We start from the raw sequence: 20,779 nt of genomic DNA on the forward strand, positions 1-20,779 counted from the left end.
ATGGGGCAAAGCATGACACTCATCATGCTTTCTCCCGGAGGCAACAGGGGGTAGAGTGTCACAAGAAAAATTGACAGTGCTTGGTGACTGGGAACGGAAAACAAGGGAAAGGACTGATCTGGACATTACCCACAGCTCCACTGTGGATGAAAGGAGACATGAGTCTGCCTGCTGAGAATTCATTCTTAGGAATGTTCAAAAGAGTTGTTGCCCAGGAAGCCATCGCTGGAGATGGGAGATTTGAACCAGGTTCTTAAAGTGGCAGGGCTTGGAGAGCAGGGGTAGCTGCCTCCAACACAAGGAGAATGCATGAATGTAGACACAGGATAGAATGGGCAGCCTTGTGTCCTCTGGCCAGACTGGGGAGTAGAGGGCATCTTCTGAAATTAAGAAGGAAGCAGCTGGGACTTCGTTGGTGGCGCAGTGGTTAAGAATCCGCCTGCCAATGCAGGGGACGTGGGTTCGAGCCCTGGTCCAGGAAGATCCCACATGCCGCGGGGCAACTAAGCCCGTGAGCCACAGCTACTGAGCCTGTGCTCTAGAGCCTGCGAGCCACAACTACCTAGCCCACGTGCCACAACTACTGAAGCCCTCGCGGCTAGAGCCTGTGCTCCGCAACAAGAGAAGCCACCGCAGTGAGAAGCCCGTGCACCACAAGGAAGAGTAGCCCCCGCTCACCGCAACTAGAGAAAGCTGGCACATAGCAACAAAGACCCAATGCAGCCAAAAATTTAAAAATAAATACATAAATAATTTTTTTAAAAAATAAAGAGGGAAGCAGCTAATCACAAGTGGTGTCCTGAAAAGGAAGAACGAATGTGTAAGAAAATACATTAGTGCCTGTAAGTTACGGCTCATCCTGCAGCCTTGGCTTTCCCATGTTACATAATGTGTGCTCTGCCCTTCAGTGCCAAGGTGACATCTTTACTCCCTGTTGATGCGGTAATGTGGAGAGAGCTGGGTAGGTATCATTTTTCTCTTACTGAAAAAACAGTTGACAGGAAGAGCAAGCAAATATGCTAAGAAGAGTGGCAGGGAGGGGCTTCCCCACGACCTCATCTCCAGACCAGACTCCAGCAACCGAGGTCAGGCACTGAGGCACTCAGACAGGACTGGTGCTTATGCTCGTCTTGCCTCTCTTTTCCTCCCCACAGGAATCTCCGCCAGCAGTCCTCTGCAGACGTCCCTTGTTCGGCCTGCTGGCCTTGCTGACTTTGGACCTTCAAGCGCCTCTTCTCCCTTGAGCTCCCCTTTGAGCAAAGGAAATAGTGTTCCTGGGACTCCCAAGAGCCTCCACTTGACCAGCAGCCTAGCCCCAGACTCCCTGGTCCGGAAACAGGGCAAAGGCACCAACCCCTCTGGAGGACGGTAACCACCTGGCCCTCCAGCTTCCTTCAACCAAACCGGGGGCTAGAGTCCTGGCCTGCAGATGGTCTTTGGATGGCTTGCCCAGTGCAGCATCTTTCATCCCAAGCCAGAGGGCAGCGATGACCAGCTGCAGCAAGGGAAAGACAGGCAGGTGGTTGGCCTGAGCACTTTGATCACCTGTGTCTCAAGAGGAATGCTCTGGGGTTCCTGTAGGAAGAAGGCCCAAGGACAGGGATCAGGCCCACAGCATCTCAAAGGAATTTATAGGCAAGTCTTAAACCTCATACTGGGGAAGGGCCTGACAGAGACCCTGTTTAGATGCTCAGGCACACAGTCTCCATCCCCATTCCACTCTTCGGCTCTGGCCATGTTCTTTGCAAAGGCTCAGCAAGTGCTGTGAAGAGCCTTCCACAGTGGAGACTTCTCTTAGGGCTGTGATTTCCTGTGGGGCTAGGAAGGGAGGAAATCATTTATGTGACGTCCTCAGTCGTGGGCAACTCCCCAAGTCTCCAAACCCCATTTGCCAGAGTGTCACGGTTGAGGAGAGCAGCGAATGCAGAAGAAGGTAGTGGTCTGTGAGGATGACAGAAGGCTAGAGGAAGCATGCCTGGAGGCAGTTGTTTTCCCAGCATTTCCTCCCCTGTCCTGCATGGTTCGCATCAGAGAACCTTCAGGTCCCACCAGCAACAGTAGCAGCAGCTCCCACTCCGGGACTCCCAGAAGCCAGTAAACAGACCAGGAGCCACCTCAATCAGCAGGACATCCTCACTGCCCCTCTTGCAGGCTCCCCTTGCCCTTCCTGAATGCACAGTCTCCCCACCCTTGCCCTTCAGCCCCCTGCTTGGCTGTATGCACTGTCTGTATTGCACTGAGAAAGGAAGGGATGGCGGAGTGAGCTGGAGAGGATGGAGAGAGGGCAGGCTCAGCACCCACCCTCCCAGCCCGGCCCCACCAGCCTGAGCTTGCTTCCCTCCAGGAGAGGCAAAGGGATGGTGTTGGCATGGGTGGTGTTTCTGCTTGCCCCCAGCCTGATGTCCCTGGTGGAGCAGGTGCTTCTGGGCGGGCCAGCCTCTAATTTGCACACCTGAAAATCGCGGAATTGAGTTTAGATAGATTGATTTTTAAAACTTTTTTTTGGGAGTAGGAGTGGTAGGGGAATCATTTAATTTAAATCATAAGATTCCCCTGCCCAAATCCAGACTCCTGTGTACAGATGCTATTTAGAGGGAATCAGAAAAATGCCAAGCCTTTTTTCTCTTTGAATGTGCTGTCTATTTTTATAACTGAACTTGTACATATGTATAAAGAGAGACACATCTTTCTTTTACTAACTGGAGAAAAAAATCTTAAATAAAATGGAGTGAGATAATTTTATGTAAATTGAGGTGTCTGTGGTCTTTGCAGCCGCCTCTCCTTGTGGGCATTGTAGGGCTCTTGGGGGAGTGTGGCAGGATGAAGGGGAAGCAGAGCCCCAACATCGTCATGGTTCTTGTGGTCAGGACACGTGGTCAGTGTGATGAGGAGTGCCCTGTGGGCGTTAATTGGGCATAGGAATTCGCCTCCAGCCATCAGAGAGGAGGCTTGACCAAGTGCCTGTCGGGCCAGGGCCCTCAGGGTGTGGGCTCCTTATGACTCCAGACCTTGCCTCCAGGACTTAGGCGTAGGCAGCTTGACCTGGTCCACCATTAGGCAGTTACATAGTGGTAATCTTAACACTGACGGATTCTTTCCCCAAAACCCACAAGTGAGAGATTATCCTGGCAGTGTATAATATATAAAATCCCCAACTAATAGAAACTTTATTGTCCCAGTTTCTAAAACTGTGATGTGTGTACAAATGTGTGCATATAAACCCCAGAAACCTACCCCATTTGCAGTTCCAGTACCCACTGTCAATCAGTTAAGCCAGCAGAAATACTAAGGAACTGTGAAACGAACTCAGTGTTATCAAAGTTAGCTGTACTTGTAAGAATCATGAAGGAAAACAGTGAAATATGTTACTAGGGATTCCAAAGACATCCAGGCTTTGAAAACTTAGCTCTCTGATCAGCTGGAAAAGAATGAGTTCCCAGCCTGCACTGGCAGTGTTTCTCTGATTGAGTTAAATAAAACACTCACATATGCTCTTGCGTCACCTTTGAGCAGGGCTCGTGCTGTTCCGAATGTGCTGGCTGTGTGGCCTCCCAAGCCTTGGCTAACCCTGCACACCCTTGATTGGGGTGGCTGGCTCCTGAGAAGCTGCTGCTCACCCCGTCACAAGGGTGATGAGCCTTGTCTTCATTTTGTTGATCTTAAGTAGCACTGTCATATATGCTGGCTCTTTCTTTTCTTGCTGGTAAACTTGACCAAGGCCTCACACAGAGCAAGCCAGTGTCAGTTTCCCAATTAGCCATGCCCTATTGTCGTCACCACTGTGGCTCCTGGTCCACAAGCCCACTAGGATGGATCCTTTCCAGTTCTCATTACCCAGTGACAAGACTCTAGAACCTTGTCAAGGTCAGCAGTGGTCGTCTCTCTAGGGACCTGACAACTCAGATCCTTGTGTAGCTTCACCCAGATGCAGATGGGCTAGTATCCTCTCTTGAAAAGCATGTAAGTCTTGGATCAGAGCTCTCCAGTCTTCTGTGTCCCCAGACATGGTGCCATACCCCCCTTTTACCCATTTTCAATCCAGTCCCTGAAGAAACACAGCTAACATTTCATCTTGAGGGGTGCTCGCAGCCTTAATGTTGTTCCTCCTCACCTGTCCCTCCCTTACCTGAGGGTTCACAGATGGGGCTTGAATCTTAAAAGCAAAGGCTTCAAACTCGTTAACAGCTTGAGTCCTGTCTCCAAGTTATGACTTATGCTAGCCTGTCCACTCTCTGAAGACTGCGGCTCTCAGACTGTGGGAGATGGACAGCTCTCACCTGTGAACCCAAAGAGCCAGTCCCTTAACATAGAAAAAGACTGGGGAGGGCTCCTGCCTGCTAAAAGGAGCATCCCTCAGGGAGCCTGGAGGTCCAGTCCTCCAGTGCAGATCTCACTGGATCACAGTGAGGCCATCTTTTCGAACAGGTTTCCCTTGCCACATGAGCCAGCTCTGGGGCCCTAGGTAAGCAGATTTTAAGATTGTGGGCTGCCCCATGAGCAGCCCTGGAAATGTGGAGTCTGCACTGGGCTTACTATCACAGTTTCCATGCCTAGGGCTTTGTTGAAGCACTCAGGAGTCTCTGGAGATTCCCTGGACCTAGAGTTTTAGAGATCCCCAGATGTGCCTCAAGGGCTGTTGTTAGTGATAAACAAAAAGGGATATGGGCCACCCAAATTAAACAGAGCAGCTCTGCTTCTACTGCTAGCTAAAGATTTTGTGTGGAGTTAAACTAAGTTTAAGTTAAATTTTTTTTGAAACTTCTGAATCATCCCTTTAAGTAATGCTTATCAAACTTTAGTATAGATATGAATCACCTCGGATCTTCTTAAAATGCAGGTTGAATTTCAGACGGTCTAAGGTGAGACCTGAAACTGAATCTCTAACACACCTCAGGTGATGGCTGCTTCGCCTTGGACCACACCCGGCATAACAACGCTTTGGGCACCCTCCAGCCATGTCAGTCAGAATAAACTCTGATCTCTGCTTGTATGCCCCCACTCCAGCCAGGAAGCTTTGTGCAGGAAATACAACTTGATTTTTTAGGTTACTCAATCCACCTGATGAAAGAAAATGAAAAACTAACCTTTCCAGGAAAAGTAGGTCCCATACATGTTTTCTCACTTCTTTCATTTTAAACCTATCAGTTCATGATTTTCTCCATCGCCTTTTTCCCCTGGGTAGACCTCTGTTAGCAATGTTAGGTATGAGAGAAGATCTCTGATCTGCTGCTGCCCCTCTGTCCTGTGTAGCCTCCACCAAGTTGTAGCCTCTTTAATTGCTGGAGGGTCTATGATCCCCGGACTCACTATTTTCTCTGCTGCACGTGTCTCCTTCTCGTGACCACCAGACTCCTCAGGGCCAGTCAGCTTTCTGAACTAACTCCTAAGCCCTTTTCAGGGGCATGGTGAAGTTTGGCAGGTCTCCCATGCTTCTCCGAGACTGCCAGAGTGTGGGAAGCCGTGCAGTTTGGGAGGCAGCCATGGCCACTGCTGGCTGCCCAAATCAGCCATCTTCATGGTGCCTTCAAACCACTTGGATGTGGAGGGCATAGGGAGGGCAGGTTCTGTTCTAGACAAAGCAGGGCCTCTGGCTGTCTTAAAACTGTGTGTGCCCAGGTACTCGCTCTATGGTAGCAAATAGTGCTGCTAAGAAAGGTATCTGCCTGGAGGGGAGGCCCCTGCATGGAGGCTTCTAAGGACTCTGGGGTGGCAGGAGCTTGAGCTATGTCAGGCCTCATGGAAACAACCCCTTTTGTCATCCTGGAAGTGTCTGGGGCAAATAGTGTCATGGCTGGACTACAGAGATGCCAATCCCTGGTGACAGTCCCCAGGGCTGGGTCTAGGGGGAGGTAGAAGGAAAGAGGAGGGAGGACAAGCCTGAGGCCCACTTCCTGGGTCCCTGAGGAAGCTGGGCGCCTCCCTTGTCACCAGGCCCCTGAACTCTTCCTGTGTTCCTATTTCTTCCTTGCTTCAGGTCCTGAGACTCAGCTGGCTTCCCCTTCCTCTTTAAAACAGCCCCCATCCACTCTCATTCCAGTTTCCCCTGTTTACGGCAAGCTGCTGGGGGATGTACTCCTGGTCCTCTCCGAACTGCTGCCAAAAATGAGCATCTTGCTTTTTTTTTTATATTAAGGGTTTTCTTGCTCATCAAAACAAAGACACCAGGTAAAGGCAGAACTGGACATAGGGAGTTACAAAGCTCAAGATCTTTTCCACAATTCTCAGAGTCCCTGGTCTACAGTTCCTGGCACCTTGGTTAAGAGAAACTAGGATTCCTGAGAGAGAGGCTCTCTCTTAGAGAGGTAAGAGTTTCTTCCCAAAGGCCAGGGAATGGGCTCTAGTGGGCACCCCTGCAGGGCCCATGCCTCTCTCCTCTCCTGCCCTTTGGGATTTTGAGGTCCTGGGACCCAAAGCCCAAGAATGAATGCCTGGACCAAGGGCTGGGGTGACCTCTCTGGGTCTGACCTGGACCGTGGATTAGGCTGCACAGCCTCTGAAGGGAAAAGGAAGCAGGGGCACAGAGGGTCACAGTTGCAGGGGACGGTGGGGAGTTTTCTAAGCTCCCCCAGCCCGGCTGATGGTCCTGAGAGCCACTCTCTGGGAGATCGCCCAGGGCACTCAGAATGTCTCATGCCCTCCATTACCACCACACAACCCCAAGCCCCACCCTGAATCAGGCCTACATGCAGCTGTTCCTGCCACCAGGGAAGAGGGAAGGGGCTCCCTTCACATTTCCCAGGTAAGGTGTCCTGGAAGACCCCAGGCAGCTTCATGCCTTGCACCCTTGAAGCCACTTGCCTGGGAATGTCTGAGGAGGGCAGTGGGGCGTGTTGGGGGTTAGGGGTTGAATCCAGTGGGTTGTGAGGGCCACGCGGCTTCAGTGGTCTCAGTTTGTCCTCAGCCCCGTGGATTTGGAAAGGGCAGCATGAACTCTATCATGCAGAATCTTTCTGAATAGCTTAAGTCTTTCAGAGAGCTGATATATAACCCTTTGAAACACCAGAATTTATCTTGGTTAGGACTCTTTAAGAGATTTTATGAGTATCACAGCTTAAACAGACCCTACTGAACATATCTTAACATTTCCTGAGAACCTGGGTCACACGAGCATCTGGTGCTCAGGCCCCTGCGCTGTGACTACCGAGTGCCCGATGCTAAACCACACGGGCAGCTGCACTGGTATGCGTCTCAAGTCTGCTTTGAATACGACCTGTGTCCCCTTAGTGTTTTTGTGCTGATATCTAACTTACCTCCCTCTTCTAACTTACCTTTTCCAAATTCTTGGGGGCTTGAAAACCATTTATCCTGATTCAGAACTTCTGAGCCAGAGAAAAGTACTCCGAAGGAGGAACTGCGGGGTCTCCTAGGAATAAAGTGATTGACCTTCAGTGCGTGCCTCTGGCCTCTGCTGGGCTCCAGTACCTGAGTCCTGGATAAGCCCAGTGTTCTAGATAGGCGTGTTCTGGTTTGAACCAGTTCACTAAAGCTTATGGATTTTATTTTACTCTCTCTTTTTTAAAAAAACAAAAAACATGTTGATTAACTTAAATACCTAGGAACAGTTCTGCCAAGGAAGATCTGGAGGCAATCTGAAGGCAATGTAAGCAAATGTAGTCCATCATCAGGGTTCAGTGAGAGCAAGGAAAACGAACTGTGTGATCTCAAAGGCCAGTGTCACTGAACCTGATCTCCTGATCTCCACTCCCCCGTGCTTCCCCTTTATGGGGACGGGCTGGTCATTCCTAGGGACTGTCCAATTACAGATCTCCATGGGTTGAGCGATAAATCCTCTGATCAAATAATGTCACTGCTTACATTGGTTAGGGCAGCATACACTGTAAGAGAGACTCCAAAATGCAACTGCTCAAGTCAGATGTAAATCCACGTCTCCCTTAAGAATTTGAATTTGTTCTACACAATCATTTAAGGTCCCAGTTTATTTTCATCCTGTTTCTCTGCCATCTCCATGCTTTGTTCTCATCTGCATGGTTAGTGCTGGTTTGCAGAAACATCTGATAGGAAGGGGAAAGTCTGGAGAGGAGGTGCCCCTGCTGTCTTAAAAGTTAGACCCTTAAATGGCTCACAGTACTTTGGCTCACATTGTATCAGAGAGAGCTCTAGATGCAAAGACCCATCCAACCGCAAATGAGGCTGCCATACAATTAAGGAAGAAGAGAACGGATTTTGAATGGACAGCTCTTAGTCTTGAACACAATGCCCCACAATGGGCAAAACCACTTATTTGAGGTCTATTTATAAACACTTTCTGTATGCTGGGCACTGTACATGCATAGAAAATGCACACAAATACGCAAATGGGTAATAATCATATGGGGAAATGTTTACCCTCATTAATAATCAAAGAAATGAGAGCTAAAACAATGAGATTCCAAGCTTTTCCTATCAGATTGGCTGAGGTTTGCTTTTAAATAACAATTGCCAGGGACTTCCCTGGTGGTCCAGTTGTTAAGAATCCACCTTCCAAAGCAGGGGATGCAAGTTCGATCCCTGGTGGGGGAACTAAGATCCCACATGCCATGGGGCAACCCGCGTGCTGCAACTACTGAGCCCGTGTGCTCTGGAGCCTGCACACCACAACTAGAGAGAGGCCCATGCGCCACAACGAAAGATCCCGCATACCGCAACTAAGACCCGCCACAGCCAAATAATTAATTAATTTAAAAAAAAACAATAGCCAGAGTTGGGGAAGATACACAAAAACAGGCTTTAGCACCAACTCCTGGTGGAATCAAAGGCTGATTTACTATGAAACACTGTAGTTTAAGCTTCCGGACTCCTCACTTTGTAGGCTTCCTTTGCACGGATGGCATGGAACACTGTTCCAGTCTGGGGGACCCCCTCTGTGCCTTGGAAGAGGTGGTCCTGGGGCTGTTCCTCTACCTCCAGTGACAATTTGCCCTTGGTGGCCCTCATCCAGCATCCAGACCCCATTGTTGACCCTAAGGAGAATGACCTAAACAAGACACTGTCCCACTATGGCCCAGGCTTCATCGCTAGTAAGCCCCCAAAGACTGGCATGGTGGGATCACCAGATCAGTGAGGACCTGGCTGGCTGGACCAGCTGCCATGGAAGACCATGCCTCCTGAGATCAGTGAGCAAGGCCTAGCCTGAACAGGCATCTCTGAGGAAGTTACAGAGATGGCAATAGGGCACTTTCTAAAACTATCAGTAATGAAAAATTTATATCAAATATGCTATTTTAAAAAGACTATACTAGGGTTTCCCTGGTGGTGCAGTGGTTGAGAGTCCGCCTGCCAATGCAAGGGACGCGGGTTCGTGCCCCGGTCCGGGAAGATCCCGCATGCCACGGAACGGCTGGGCCCATGAGCCATGGCTGCTGGGCCTGCGCGTCTGGAGCCTGTGCTCCGCAATGGGAGAGGCCACAACAGTGAGAGGCCCGCGTACCGCAAAAAAAAAAAAAAAAAAAGACTATACTACATTTTCTTTATATTCTTTCTATAGAAAGTGAAATTGCAATATTATTTCTTGAAGCCCTTCACACCCACTAGGATGGCTACAATAAAAATGGTAATAGGGCTTCCCTGGTGGCACAGTGGTTAAGAATCCGCCTGCCAATGCAGGGGACATGGGTTCGAGCCCTGGTCCGGGAAGATCCCACATGCCATGGAGCAACAAAGCCCGTGTGCCACAACTACTGAGCCTGCACTCTAGAGCCCATGAGCCACAACTACTGACGACCGTGTGCCGCAACTACTGAAGCCCACGCGCCTATAGCCCGTGCTCTGCAACAAGAGAAGCCACCACAGTGAGAAGCCTGCGCACCGCAACAAAAAGTAGCCCCTGTTCTCAGCAACTAGAGAAAGCCTGCATGCAGCAGTGAAGACCCAATGCAGCCAAAAATTAAATAAATTTATTTTTTTAAAAAAAGGTAATAGTGTTAACGAGGATATGGAGAAATTGCAATCATTCATTGCTGGTGGTAACGTAAAATGCTGCAGGTGCCTGGGAAAACAGTTTGGCAGTCCCTGAAAAAGTTAAACATACACTGTTACTGCAATTTTATGTATCAACTTAAGTGGGCCACAGAGTATCCAGACATTTGGTCAAACATTATTCTGGGTGTTTCTGTGAGTTTTTTGGATCAGATTAACACTTAAGTCAGTAGACTGAGTAAAGCAGATGGCTCTCCCTAATGCTAGTGGGCCTCCTCCAATCAACTGAAGACCTGAATAGAATAAAATGGCACTCCCTCCAGTAAGAGAGAAGTCCTCCTGCCTGACTGCCTTCAAACTGGAACATTGGCTTTCTCCTGCCTTCAAGCTGGAATTGAAACAGCGGCTCTTCCTGCTAGCCTTTGGACCAAACTACACCACTGGCTCTCCTAGTTCTCCAGCTTGCAGACTCATCCTGCAGGTCTGCAGACCTTGGGACCTGTCAGCCTCCATAGTCACATGAACCAATTTATTTCTATCTATCTAGCTATCATCTACCTATCTATCATCTATCTATCTATCTGTCTATCTATCTATCTGTCTATCTATCTATCTGTCTATCTCTCCTATTGGTTTTGTATCTCTGGAGAACCCTAACAATATGACCCAGCAATTCCACTTCCAGGTGTACCCAAGAGAAATGAAAACATGTCTACAAGAAAACTTAGACATGAATCTTCATAGCAGTATTCACAAGAGTCAAAAGGCGGAAACAATGCAAATGTCTGTCAACTGATGAATGGACAGATAAAATGTGGTATATCCATACAATGGAATATTATTCAGCAATATAAAAAGGAATGAAGTACTGATTTGTGCTACAAATAGGATGAAGCTTGCAAACATTATGTTAAGTGAAAGAACCCAAACACCAAAAGACCAGGTATTATATGATTATGAAATGTCCAGAATGGGCAAATCTATAGAGACAGAAAGTAAATTAGTGGTTGCATAGGGTTGGGGGATTGGGTAATAAGAAGTAAAGGGTGTGAGGTTTCTTTGTGGACTAATAAAAATGTTATAAAATTGATTGTGGTGATAGCTGCATACCTCTGTGAATATGTAGTAAAAGCCATTGAATTGTACACTGTAAAAGGTGAATCGTATGGTACATGAATTATATTTCAGTGAAGTTGTTAAGAAAACAAAGGAGATGCAGCCAAAAATATACAGGAAAAGTTTTAGGTTGAACAACATAAAATTGCTTTTTAATCTACAAATATGGCAGTTTCATATGTTTCAATCTATTGATAAATAATAATGTTATTTTATGATTTTTGAGGTATTTGTAAGCTTTTTCTTTTTCTATTCTAAATATTCACTTTTGTGCTTAATTTTGTATTCTTTTTCTTAAAGAGGGCTTTCCCAAATTGTATAAGCTTTAGGCCTCACACACCCAGATCCAGGGTGGGAATGTAAAGTGTTAGGGCCTTGTGTGGGACAATCTGACAATCTGTGTCAGGAATTTTAGAAATATCCATGCCTTTGACCCAGCCACTCTAGTTTCAGGGATCTATTTTCAGGGAATAATCAAGTTTGCTGTAGGGCAAGGCTTCTCAACTTTGAACCTTGGATAATGGAGCAGGAGCCCAGACTGAGCCTTGTCAGAAGTTCCGTTCCTCATAACTTTTTTTTTTTGTGGTACGCGGGCCTCTCACTGTTGTGGCCTCTCCCGTTGCGGAGCACAGGCTCCGGACGCGCAGGCTCAGCGGCCATGGCTCACGGGCCCAGCCGCTCCGCGGCATGTGGGATCTTCCCGGACCGGGGCATGAACCCATGTCCCCTGCATCGGCAGGCAGACTCTCAACCACTGCGCCACCAGGGAAGCCCCCTCATAACTTTTGAGTTTCACCAATAAGTCCATGGCTTGAGCCCACTGGAACTGGATTTTCTGTTAAACGCAACTAAAACAAAGGTTTCATGGCAGCATAACAACCTAGCAAAATATTGGAAACAACCCAAATGGAAACAATATAGGATGGGTTGAATAAATTTTGTACATCACTATGTTGAACTATTAGGTGGCCATTAAAAATCATATCTTTAAGAATATCTGATGACATAGGAAAAAATGCTCACAATTTAATCTTAGGTGAAAAAGTAGGACCCAAAATAACTGAAGTTTATTTTTTACCTACATATGTATATATGTAGGTTTTTTTTTTTTTTTTTCAGGATTGAAAAACATTTATTGAAACAAAATCAAATACTTACTTTCTTTTTATTATCTACAAGCCAACACTGAACTTACTTTATTCAAGAATGAACACAATGTACAAAAAAAGTATGCTTATATTATAAAAATATGTCAATTTTATCTCCTGGGTGCTGAGCAGAAGTCATTTTAAACAAAATCAAATCAAGGCAAACTTGCTCTCTATAATAGAACTGCTATAATTTAATAACAAAAGTGAAAGCTAATATATACTCACAAAGTATCTTTAAAGGCCCACTGATAATGCTGCATTGGAAATGCTGAATCCAGTCACCACAGTTCACATTTCCAACCTATGCTCACTGGCACCACTTCAGGCCTACATCACGGGAAAGCACCTCTTTTTTACAGAATGCATGTCATTAGTTAACAGTTGTTAGCATGTATTTCAGCAAAGTATTAACAGTCAATCATACTTAGTTAGCTTCAATTTTCACACATTGTTATGCGGAGCAAATGACCTCCCAAGATTAACAAACCCATTTATCCAGGTGGGACCTGCTAACTCCCTAAAAACTGTGTCCAAGGTTAGTATCTTAAAATTGTTGGTAATTTTCTTATAATTACTGGCACATTTCTGGGCATGTGTTCTTGCACACAGTGTGGCTACCTGTGCCTGTCAAGTCAGTGGCAGCTGCAAAACAGAGGCTGAAGAGTGCAGCCTTTGGCTTACCATGGAGACATGCTCCAGTGCTCACTAGAGTATTTGGCCCTTGGAGAATCAGGAAAGTGAGTGATTGGGAAAAAGAATCAAATCATGAATTGGGGAAAAGGGACCATGCCTCCCTGTATTGTTCTAGGAGTTATAAAATCTGTACTAAAGTCAAAGTCAGAATAGAAGTAGACTACATAGCATCCAGCACTGACAAGGTCTTAAAGAGCTTTCCCACTGCAGTGCTCTGTCTGGCTGAACAGAATGACAGTGGTACTCAGGCAAAATCCAGAATGCGGTATCAACACAACTAATGACATAAGATGAATTCAAGTTCGGAAGTTATTTATTAAACTGCAAAATGCCTATTTTGACTGCTAAGCATATGTTTTTCCTTGACAGAGTCTCTGGGATTGACACCTATGAAGACTCAAAATTGAAGAACTATCAGGACTGAGTATTCTAGTGCCTGCTCTACTGGGTAAATTAAATCCAAAAGAACTGGGGGAAGAAATGCTTCCATGTTTTGCCTATATAAACCCAATATTTAGTTAGTTACCTGTTTCACAAGAACCTGTGACTAAGGTGAAGAGAAATGATCTCTTCCTTTATACAATTACCTAATTCCTTACAGCTTTCTAAGTCAGTTAGGTTTTTTAATAGAGTAGTAAGAAAGAGGAATAGAAGGATGCAAACTTTCCTGGATGGAGGAATTATGAATGAATTTTAATTCTTTATACCATTCTGTATTTTCCAAACTTTCTACTATGATCATGTGTTATTTGATATATAATTATAACAAGCACTTTAAGAACAGAAGTGTGGGGCTTCCCTGGTGGTGCAGTGGTTGAGAGTCCGCCTGCTGATGCAGGGGACATGGGTTCGTGCCCCGGTCTGGGAAGATCCCACATGCCGCAGAGCGGCTAGGCCCGTGAGCCATGGCCGCTGAGCCTGCGCGTCCAGAGTCTGTGCTCCACAACGGGAGAGGCCACAGCAGTGAGAGGCCCGCATACCGCAAAAAAAAAAAAAAAAAAAGAACAGAAGTGTGGGGGTTTTTTTGGCTGAGTTGGGTCTTCTTGCTTCACGCGGGCTTTCTCTAGTTGGGGCAAGAGGGGGCTACTCTTCGTTGCAGTGTGCAGGCTTCCCACTGCGGTGGCTTCTCTTGTTGCATAGCACAGGCTCTAGGCGCGTGGGCTTCAGTAGTTGCAGAACGCAGGCTCAGTAGTTGTGGCTCGCGTGCTGTAGAGGGCAGGCTAAGTAGCTGTGGCTCACGGGCTTAGTTGCTCCGTGGCATGTGGGATCTTCCCGGGCCAGGGATCAAACCCGTGTCCCCTGCACTGGCAGGCGGATTCTTAACCACTGTGCCACCAGGGAAGTCCAAGAAGTATGCTTTTAAGGGAAATTTAGAAAACACTCAGAAGCAAGAAGAAAGTAAGATATTTCCCACAACGAAAGCTTTCTTACAATGTGTCTTCGGATTTCAATTCAGTTCTCATGATAAAATGGTAGCATCCCCCCAATACACCTTAATAATTTCAAGGGGACTTTAGAGAAGCTGTACTTCAGGGAAGGGCATGGACTGGAATTTCAGACACTATGGAGAGATATTTTAAGGCAGGTATGTCTTTTCTGAGCATCAATATCTGCTCCAGTTTGCAAGCCTGGTGTTCCGGTTTACCTGGGCCTGGGGCCAGCTTTAACTCTGGGTAGAAAAGGGAGCACCCTGCATGGCCCACCACCCAAATCAGTGCTCTTAACCTCTGAGGGGATGTCCAGAGCCTCTTTGTGCCCAGGCCTTTTCTTTTTCAGATCTGCATTTTATTACATATTTGACTGACTTATGAATAAGTAATAAATTTGCACAGTTCAAAATCAAAAACATACAAAAGGGCATAAGAATAAAAAGTCTCTCTTCCATCCCCTCCCCTGGCCCCCAATTCCCCTCCTGGGAGGCAAACTGTGTTGACAGTTTCTGGTAATTCCTTCCAGACATATTTCTATGCCTTTTAAATACATGATTGTATTCATACTATGTGTCTAACTTTGTATGCTTTTTTTTTTCACTTACACACTAATGTTAAGGAATACTGTAAAAAGAGTAAAATGTTTTCTGAACATTAATAAATATTCTTCCTAAACATTCTTAATTACTCAAATATGCCATGGAAGGGAGATGGGTCATTTGGTTTCCTATTGCTGGAAATTTTGGACTTTCCCCCCCTAAGTCCCCTGAGTCTGTCCAGATGAAACTGTCCTCCTGGGTTCAGCCAGCAATTGCATTTGGTTTGGGACCTGATTAGCCATTGGCTCCCTGGGGACACAGAGCTCAAAGGTCAGGAGGAGGCCCAGGGCCCAAGCCAGAGGGAAGAGTGGGTGGTCCCTGGCCTTCAGGAGCTGGCTGTGTGGTCCAGGCCAGCAGAGGAGATATATTTAGCTGGGTCAGATGCTGCTGGCTGTATCATGACCCAGGAGGACTGTGCTATTGGTAAACAAACCACAATGGCCTGGCTTTCATTCAGTCCTCCTTTCTCGTCCCTTTCCTCACTTGCTGGCGGGGCAGGAGCTGTGAGAGGTGGAGGTGGGCACTGACCAGGGAGAGGGCTCATCTGGAGAGGCCACCGGCAAGGCACCCAGCAGAACTGTGTGGCCTTGTTCTCATGGCCCCACGTTTTTTTTTTTTTTTTGTCATTCCTCCTCCTGCCTTTCTTCATCCACCCTCCCCAACACAGCAGAGTGGGGCAGCCCAGGGAGCACCCCCTTCCTCCTCTGCCTCCACCCCCTTTTCCCTTTCTCCCTCTACCCATCAACCTGATTTGCCCTCAGTGCTCTGCTAAGTGAAAAGAGTTCATTCATACAGTCATTCAGCCAACTTCATTTATCCATTTATTTGGCCAGCAAATATTTTTTGAGGGCCTGAGATAAGCCAGGCTCAGTGCTGGGCACCAAAGACACAGCAATGAACAGGGAGGTGCTGGCTCTGACCCTTGTGGAGATTACACTCTAGTGAGGTTAGAGATAATCCAGTAACTAATTAGGTGCTGGTGAAAAATAATAGTGTTAAACAATAACCAACATTCACATAGTGCTTTAAAGTAGATAGGGACTTCCCTGGTGGTCCAGTGGGTAATACTCCGCACTCCCAATGCAGGGGGCCTGGATTCGATCCCTGGTTGGGGAACTAGATCCCACATGCATGCCGCAACTAAGAGTCCACATGCCACAACTAAGAAGTCCACATGCTGCAACTAAGACCTGGCACAACCAAACTAACTAAATAAATATTTTAAAATAAATAAAGTATATGAGTCTTTCACCTGATAGCACATCTAATCCCAAGAATCTAAGAGATAGTTATGATTATCATTCCTGCTTTAAAGATGAAGAAATTGCAGCTCACAGATATTAAATAACCTGGCCAAGGACTCACAGGATACATGGAGCCCTGGTTCTTGAGCTCAGTCCCTCCGACCCCAAGCTCATGTCCCTCCTGAGAAAGAGGAGCCACTGGAACTGGATGGGAGCAGGTTTCTGGTGCAGCTCTTCATTTTACATTTGAGGAGACGGAGGCCCAGAGAGAAGAAAAGTGCCTTGTCTGAGACACAGACTTAAAACAGGACTGGAACCTCTGGATCCCAGCCCAGTGCTCGTTCTTTGCATCTGAACAGGAGTTCAATGTCCTGACCAGGGTATGAAGCCCTGGCAGATTTGGGGTGGCGGTAGTCATGGTAGGTCCGCCTCCTCCCCTCCCCTGCGCCCCCCCAGGCCCCCACCTCTGCTGCATAGTCCCTTTAGTGAGGAGAGAGCACAGAATGCCCTCCGCAGTCCCCATCCTCCCCTCGCCAGTGCCTGCTTCTTGCTGAGTGTGTGGGCTTTCGTTCAACAAACACAATGTGAGCACCTACTGTGTGAAGGCTCTGGGAAGCACCTCAAGGGCCCACAGTCCACTGGGAGGCCAACAACGAACACAGTGCCATCAGATCTGCAAGATAAAAAGCAGAGATGTCAGAGATGCGTAGCAGGGCCCCAAAGCCAGGCCTTGGTGGTCGGGTAGAGAAGGTTCAGAGAAGGCTTCCCGGAGGAGGGACATCTCAACTGAGTGCTGAAGTCTGAGTGATGAGTTAGCCAGGCCAGAGCTGGCAGGGAAGAGGCTTTCAGGGTGGGGGAATGGAGGGTGCAAGACAAAGCAAGAAGTCACCCTGCATGTTGCAGGCATTTTGCAGGCTTCTGTCAGGTCCGTACAAGTAGCCTGTGAGCAGGAACTTGGTCTCCCTTCCTATGGAAACCTCCACAGGTGAGGACCTACTCCTGTGGATGGATGACTCGGTTACCCCACGTGAGCAGCTTTCACTGCCATGGACTCAGCATCCTCCCAGCCAGAGCCACCCTCCTGACCTGGCATGGACATGACAGCCCCAGGAGGGGCTGTGCCTGGCAGGAGTCTTTGACTGCAGCAGGGGGGGAAGCCACAGGTGGATACATTACTGTCCCCTTCTTCCCCCAGTCACCAGCACCCTCAGGTTGTTCCCAGGAGGGTCCAGCTCCCCTTCCGTGGGGACAGGGAGCACCACCCCATGAGACAGGCACAAACAGCCCTCCAACTTAGCGCCCGGAGCAGGGAGGACTAGCAAGGGCACCAACCCTGCCCCTGACATGCCTGCCAAAGGGCGGCCCTTCCTCTGGTGTGTGTTTAGGGCCTGACCTCTCTCAGACCAACGGAGGGGCTGAGAGGGGGCAGCCCAGGGTGGGTCAGTACTGCCCCAGTCAGGCACGTGCTGGGTCTGCCCTCACCCCGGTGGCTCCCAGTCCCACATTCCTGGGCTGTGCACAGAAACATTCACTTTGAATATTAGCCCGAGGATGCGGCTTGGCACTCTCCCTTGGTGGTGACAGGTTTCCATGGGTCCTTTCCCTCCAAGGGGAAACGTGACATTGCTTTCATAAGGGGTGTCTCATTAAACCCGGTTCCCCATAGGTCCCCTGAGTTCCCGTGGGGCCCCAGAGCTGGGCAACGAGCTGGGCGACATTCAGTTCCTGCCCTGGGGAAGGGGGGGCGTGCTGAGCCTAGTGGGGACAGATCTGCAAGCAGATCACGTCAATACGACGGGCTGGGCTCAAAACGGGAGGGGGGGCGGGTGGGGGCACCAGCCAGCCCCAGCCCAGGTCCACAGCAGCTTATGCAGGCACAAGGCCGACGCTGAGTTCGGAAAGATGTGAGAGGGCTGGGCAAAGTGGTTAGCAGGGGGAAAAGAGTAGGAGCAAAGCCTTGGTGACCAAAAATAGCCCGAGGTGGGAGGAGACAGCAGGCAGGCGGCGGGATGGAGGGGCGTGGCGGGGGGAGCGCGAGGCCGAGGCGGGAGGGGAGAGCAGGCGCCGGGGGCCGAGTTGCATTTTCCATTTTGTAGGAAATAAATATCCAGGAGGGCACCAAACTGGGGAAGGCGGATCCCTTTGGAGGGCATGACTGTCGTCCAGGGAAAGAGGGTGAGCATTAGGGCGGGGGAAGTAGGACGGGACAGGGAGCCCCAAGGTCCGGTAAGACAGCGGAACGCCTGAAGGTTTGAGGAAGCAGACTGGGCCCACGTTTAAGGTTTGGTGAGGGGAGCGCTCACCCCGGGCTCTACCTTCCTGGGGGGCGGGAAGGACCGGGGAGCCGCCGAGCCGGAGGGGCGCCTGCGGGCCAGGGTCCCCAGATGAAGCGGGAGGGGCGGGCACAGCAGGGGGAGGGCGCGGACGCGCGTGGTGCCCTCTCCTTCTTGGAGGGGTTGGGCCGGTGACAGGAGAGCGGCGTGGTGGTGGAGCCTTCAGGGTGTGTCCGCTCTCCCTCACAGCCCAGGGAAATGCCCCGGAGGGGCCTGAACCGGGAAGGGCAGGCCTGGCGGGACTCTCCAAAGGCACCCGGGAAGGGAAGAGGAGAGCAGCCTCCACGGGCCCCTGGGCAGGGGTTGAGGGCCCAGGAACAGGGCAAGGAGGGCAGAGGGCAGGTGTGGTCAGAGGCTTTAGTCAGCCTCTTCTGACAGGCGCCAGATAAAGCAATCCTGCTTGGGGACTTCCCTGGCCCTCTTCCCTGGTGGTCCAGTGGTAAAGACTCCACGCTTCTACCGCAGGGGTCAGGGGTTCGATCCCTGGTCGGGGAACTGAGACCCTGCATGACGCATGGCGCAGCCAAAAAAAAAAACAATCCTGCTCGGTTGCAGTTTCCACAGACACCATGCCATTTAAACACTCCAAACCTCGAGGCTTTTGAGAGTGAAAGGAGTAATTACCTCAGGACAACAGGAGTAAACTAGGCCCCTCCTGGGCACACTGGGATATATGGTCACCCTAGCTGTGGGGCAGGAGGCTGACCCTCCTGCTTTGAGCCTGGCCCTCAGGGACACTCTCCTTGTGACAGGGCCCCCCCAACCTGGCCCTGGAGCACCCTGACCCTCCTCAGAGCCAGGCCTGGGGAAAGACAGGGTCTCCCCCTTTTGAGGTCCATCTCTCCACACCCTTTGGTTCTCTGCCACCACTGTCTTCAGGGGAACGACAGTCCTCAGAGGAACGTGGTCCTTCCTGGAACCCAGTGGGGGGCAACCTGGAGAACCCCTACGAGTCTGTCAGCCCTAGAAAGGTGCTCAGAGGCCGGAGTGGTGTTTGCCCACACGCCCCTGAACTGTTTATGCCCCCTCTCGGCAAAACCCTGGGGTTCCCCAGTCTCCTCCCTCCTGCCTGTCCCCCGTTTTCAACTGGCTGCCAGGCAACGTCCCCATGTTCCCTGCTCCTGCTTTTAGTTCATGCCTCCCCAGCACCTGCCCGTCTTGCGGCCTTCCCCTGCCACCAGCACAAGCCTCCTTAAGCCCAGACCTGAACACAACACTTGTCTGCTTGACAAGCAGACAAAACAAAAAGAACAAAAACAAACAAAGACCCTTTTGTGGGAGGAAAAACACAGGAAAAAATTAAAACATCACCACAGAACTCAACTTCCCTACAAGGTAAAGTCTAACACTTCCTCCAAGAACTGACTCCAAGTGTACAATGGAGTTTTCCAGAACTATATATGAATTTGCCACAGAAGGAATGCAGAAACAGCTGAGAATCCAACTGCTTCTATTAAAGTCAGACATTAAAAATATAAAACAGGGGCTTCCCTGGTGGCGCAGTGGTTGAGAGTCCACCTGCCGATGCAGGGGACACGGGTTCGTGCCCCGGTCCGGGAAGATCCGACATGCTGCGGAGTGGCTGGGCCCGTGAGCCATGGATGCGGAGCCTGTGCTCCACAACGGGAGAGGCCACAGCAGTGAGAGGCCCGCGTACCACAAAAAAATACATAAATAAAAAATAAAACAATGCCACTCCTTTCACTAAATTTGTTCTGGAAAATAGAATCATTTTTCCTTTAAAATATGTTAACATATAATGGATTTATTTTTAAAATTTAATTGATAAATATGTTTTAAACTTCTCAATTCCTAGTACACTAAATGTTGTCAATCGCTATATCACACATCAACGAAAGCTCTTGGGGTCCTGAGACTCCTACTCCCTGCCCACACCTTCAGTTACCCCTTTGCTTCTCTCTCCTCTTAGCAGCCAACTTTCTTGAGAGCTACTTTCCTCCCACTAGCTTCTCAGCCCTACCTTGTGGTTTCCCACCACTGATCCTGAAACTGCTCTCACTGAGACCACTGAGGACTGCCTGGCATTTCATCCAGTGGACACTCCTGTGTCCTTGTTTTCCTTAGCATCTCAGCAGCGTGACCCTGGCTCGCGGAAAACCACGCTTTCCTGTTTCTCCTCCTGCCTCTCCAGCTGCTTGTTCCCAGCTCTTTTTTTTTTTTTTAAAGAAGATGTTGGGGGTAGGAGTTTAGTTATTTATTTATTTATTTTTGCTGTGTTGGGTCTTCGTTTCTGTGCGAGGGCTTTCTCTAGTTGTGGCAAGCGGGGGCCACTCTTCA

The 20,779-nt window shown here is 49.0% G+C and overlaps 1 protein-coding gene and 1 long non-coding RNA gene across 5 annotated transcripts in view; one reads left to right on the forward strand and one right to left on the reverse strand.

Annotated features, from left to right (window-relative positions):
- The window catches only part of INO80 (INO80 complex ATPase subunit), a 123,546-nt gene extending 120,798 nt beyond the window's left edge, over positions 1-2,748 (forward strand). For all 4 annotated transcript variants that reach the window (XM_004273978.3, XM_033435765.2, XM_033435766.2 and 1 more), the window contains one exon: positions 1,155-2,748. In XM_004273978.3, the coding sequence (XP_004274026.1) occupies positions 1,155-1,372 (218 nt within the window). In that variant the 3' untranslated portion in view covers positions 1,373-2,748. The remainder of the gene's footprint in view (positions 1-1,154) is intronic.
- On the reverse strand, positions 2,487-18,170 carry LOC125963702 (uncharacterized). The gene is made up of 2 exons (XR_007476068.1): positions 16,745-18,170; positions 2,487-7,363 (listed from the first exon to the last, which is right to left on the reverse strand). It is a non-coding gene; the product is annotated as an uncharacterized LOC125963702 (long non-coding RNA).
- Positions 18,171-20,779: the final 2,609 nt, after the last annotated feature.

Source organism: Orcinus orca, chromosome 2, assembly GCF_937001465.1.
Source record: "Orcinus orca chromosome 2, mOrcOrc1.1, whole genome shotgun sequence".
NCBI classification, from domain to species: Eukaryota; Metazoa; Chordata; class Mammalia; order Artiodactyla; family Delphinidae; genus Orcinus; species Orcinus orca.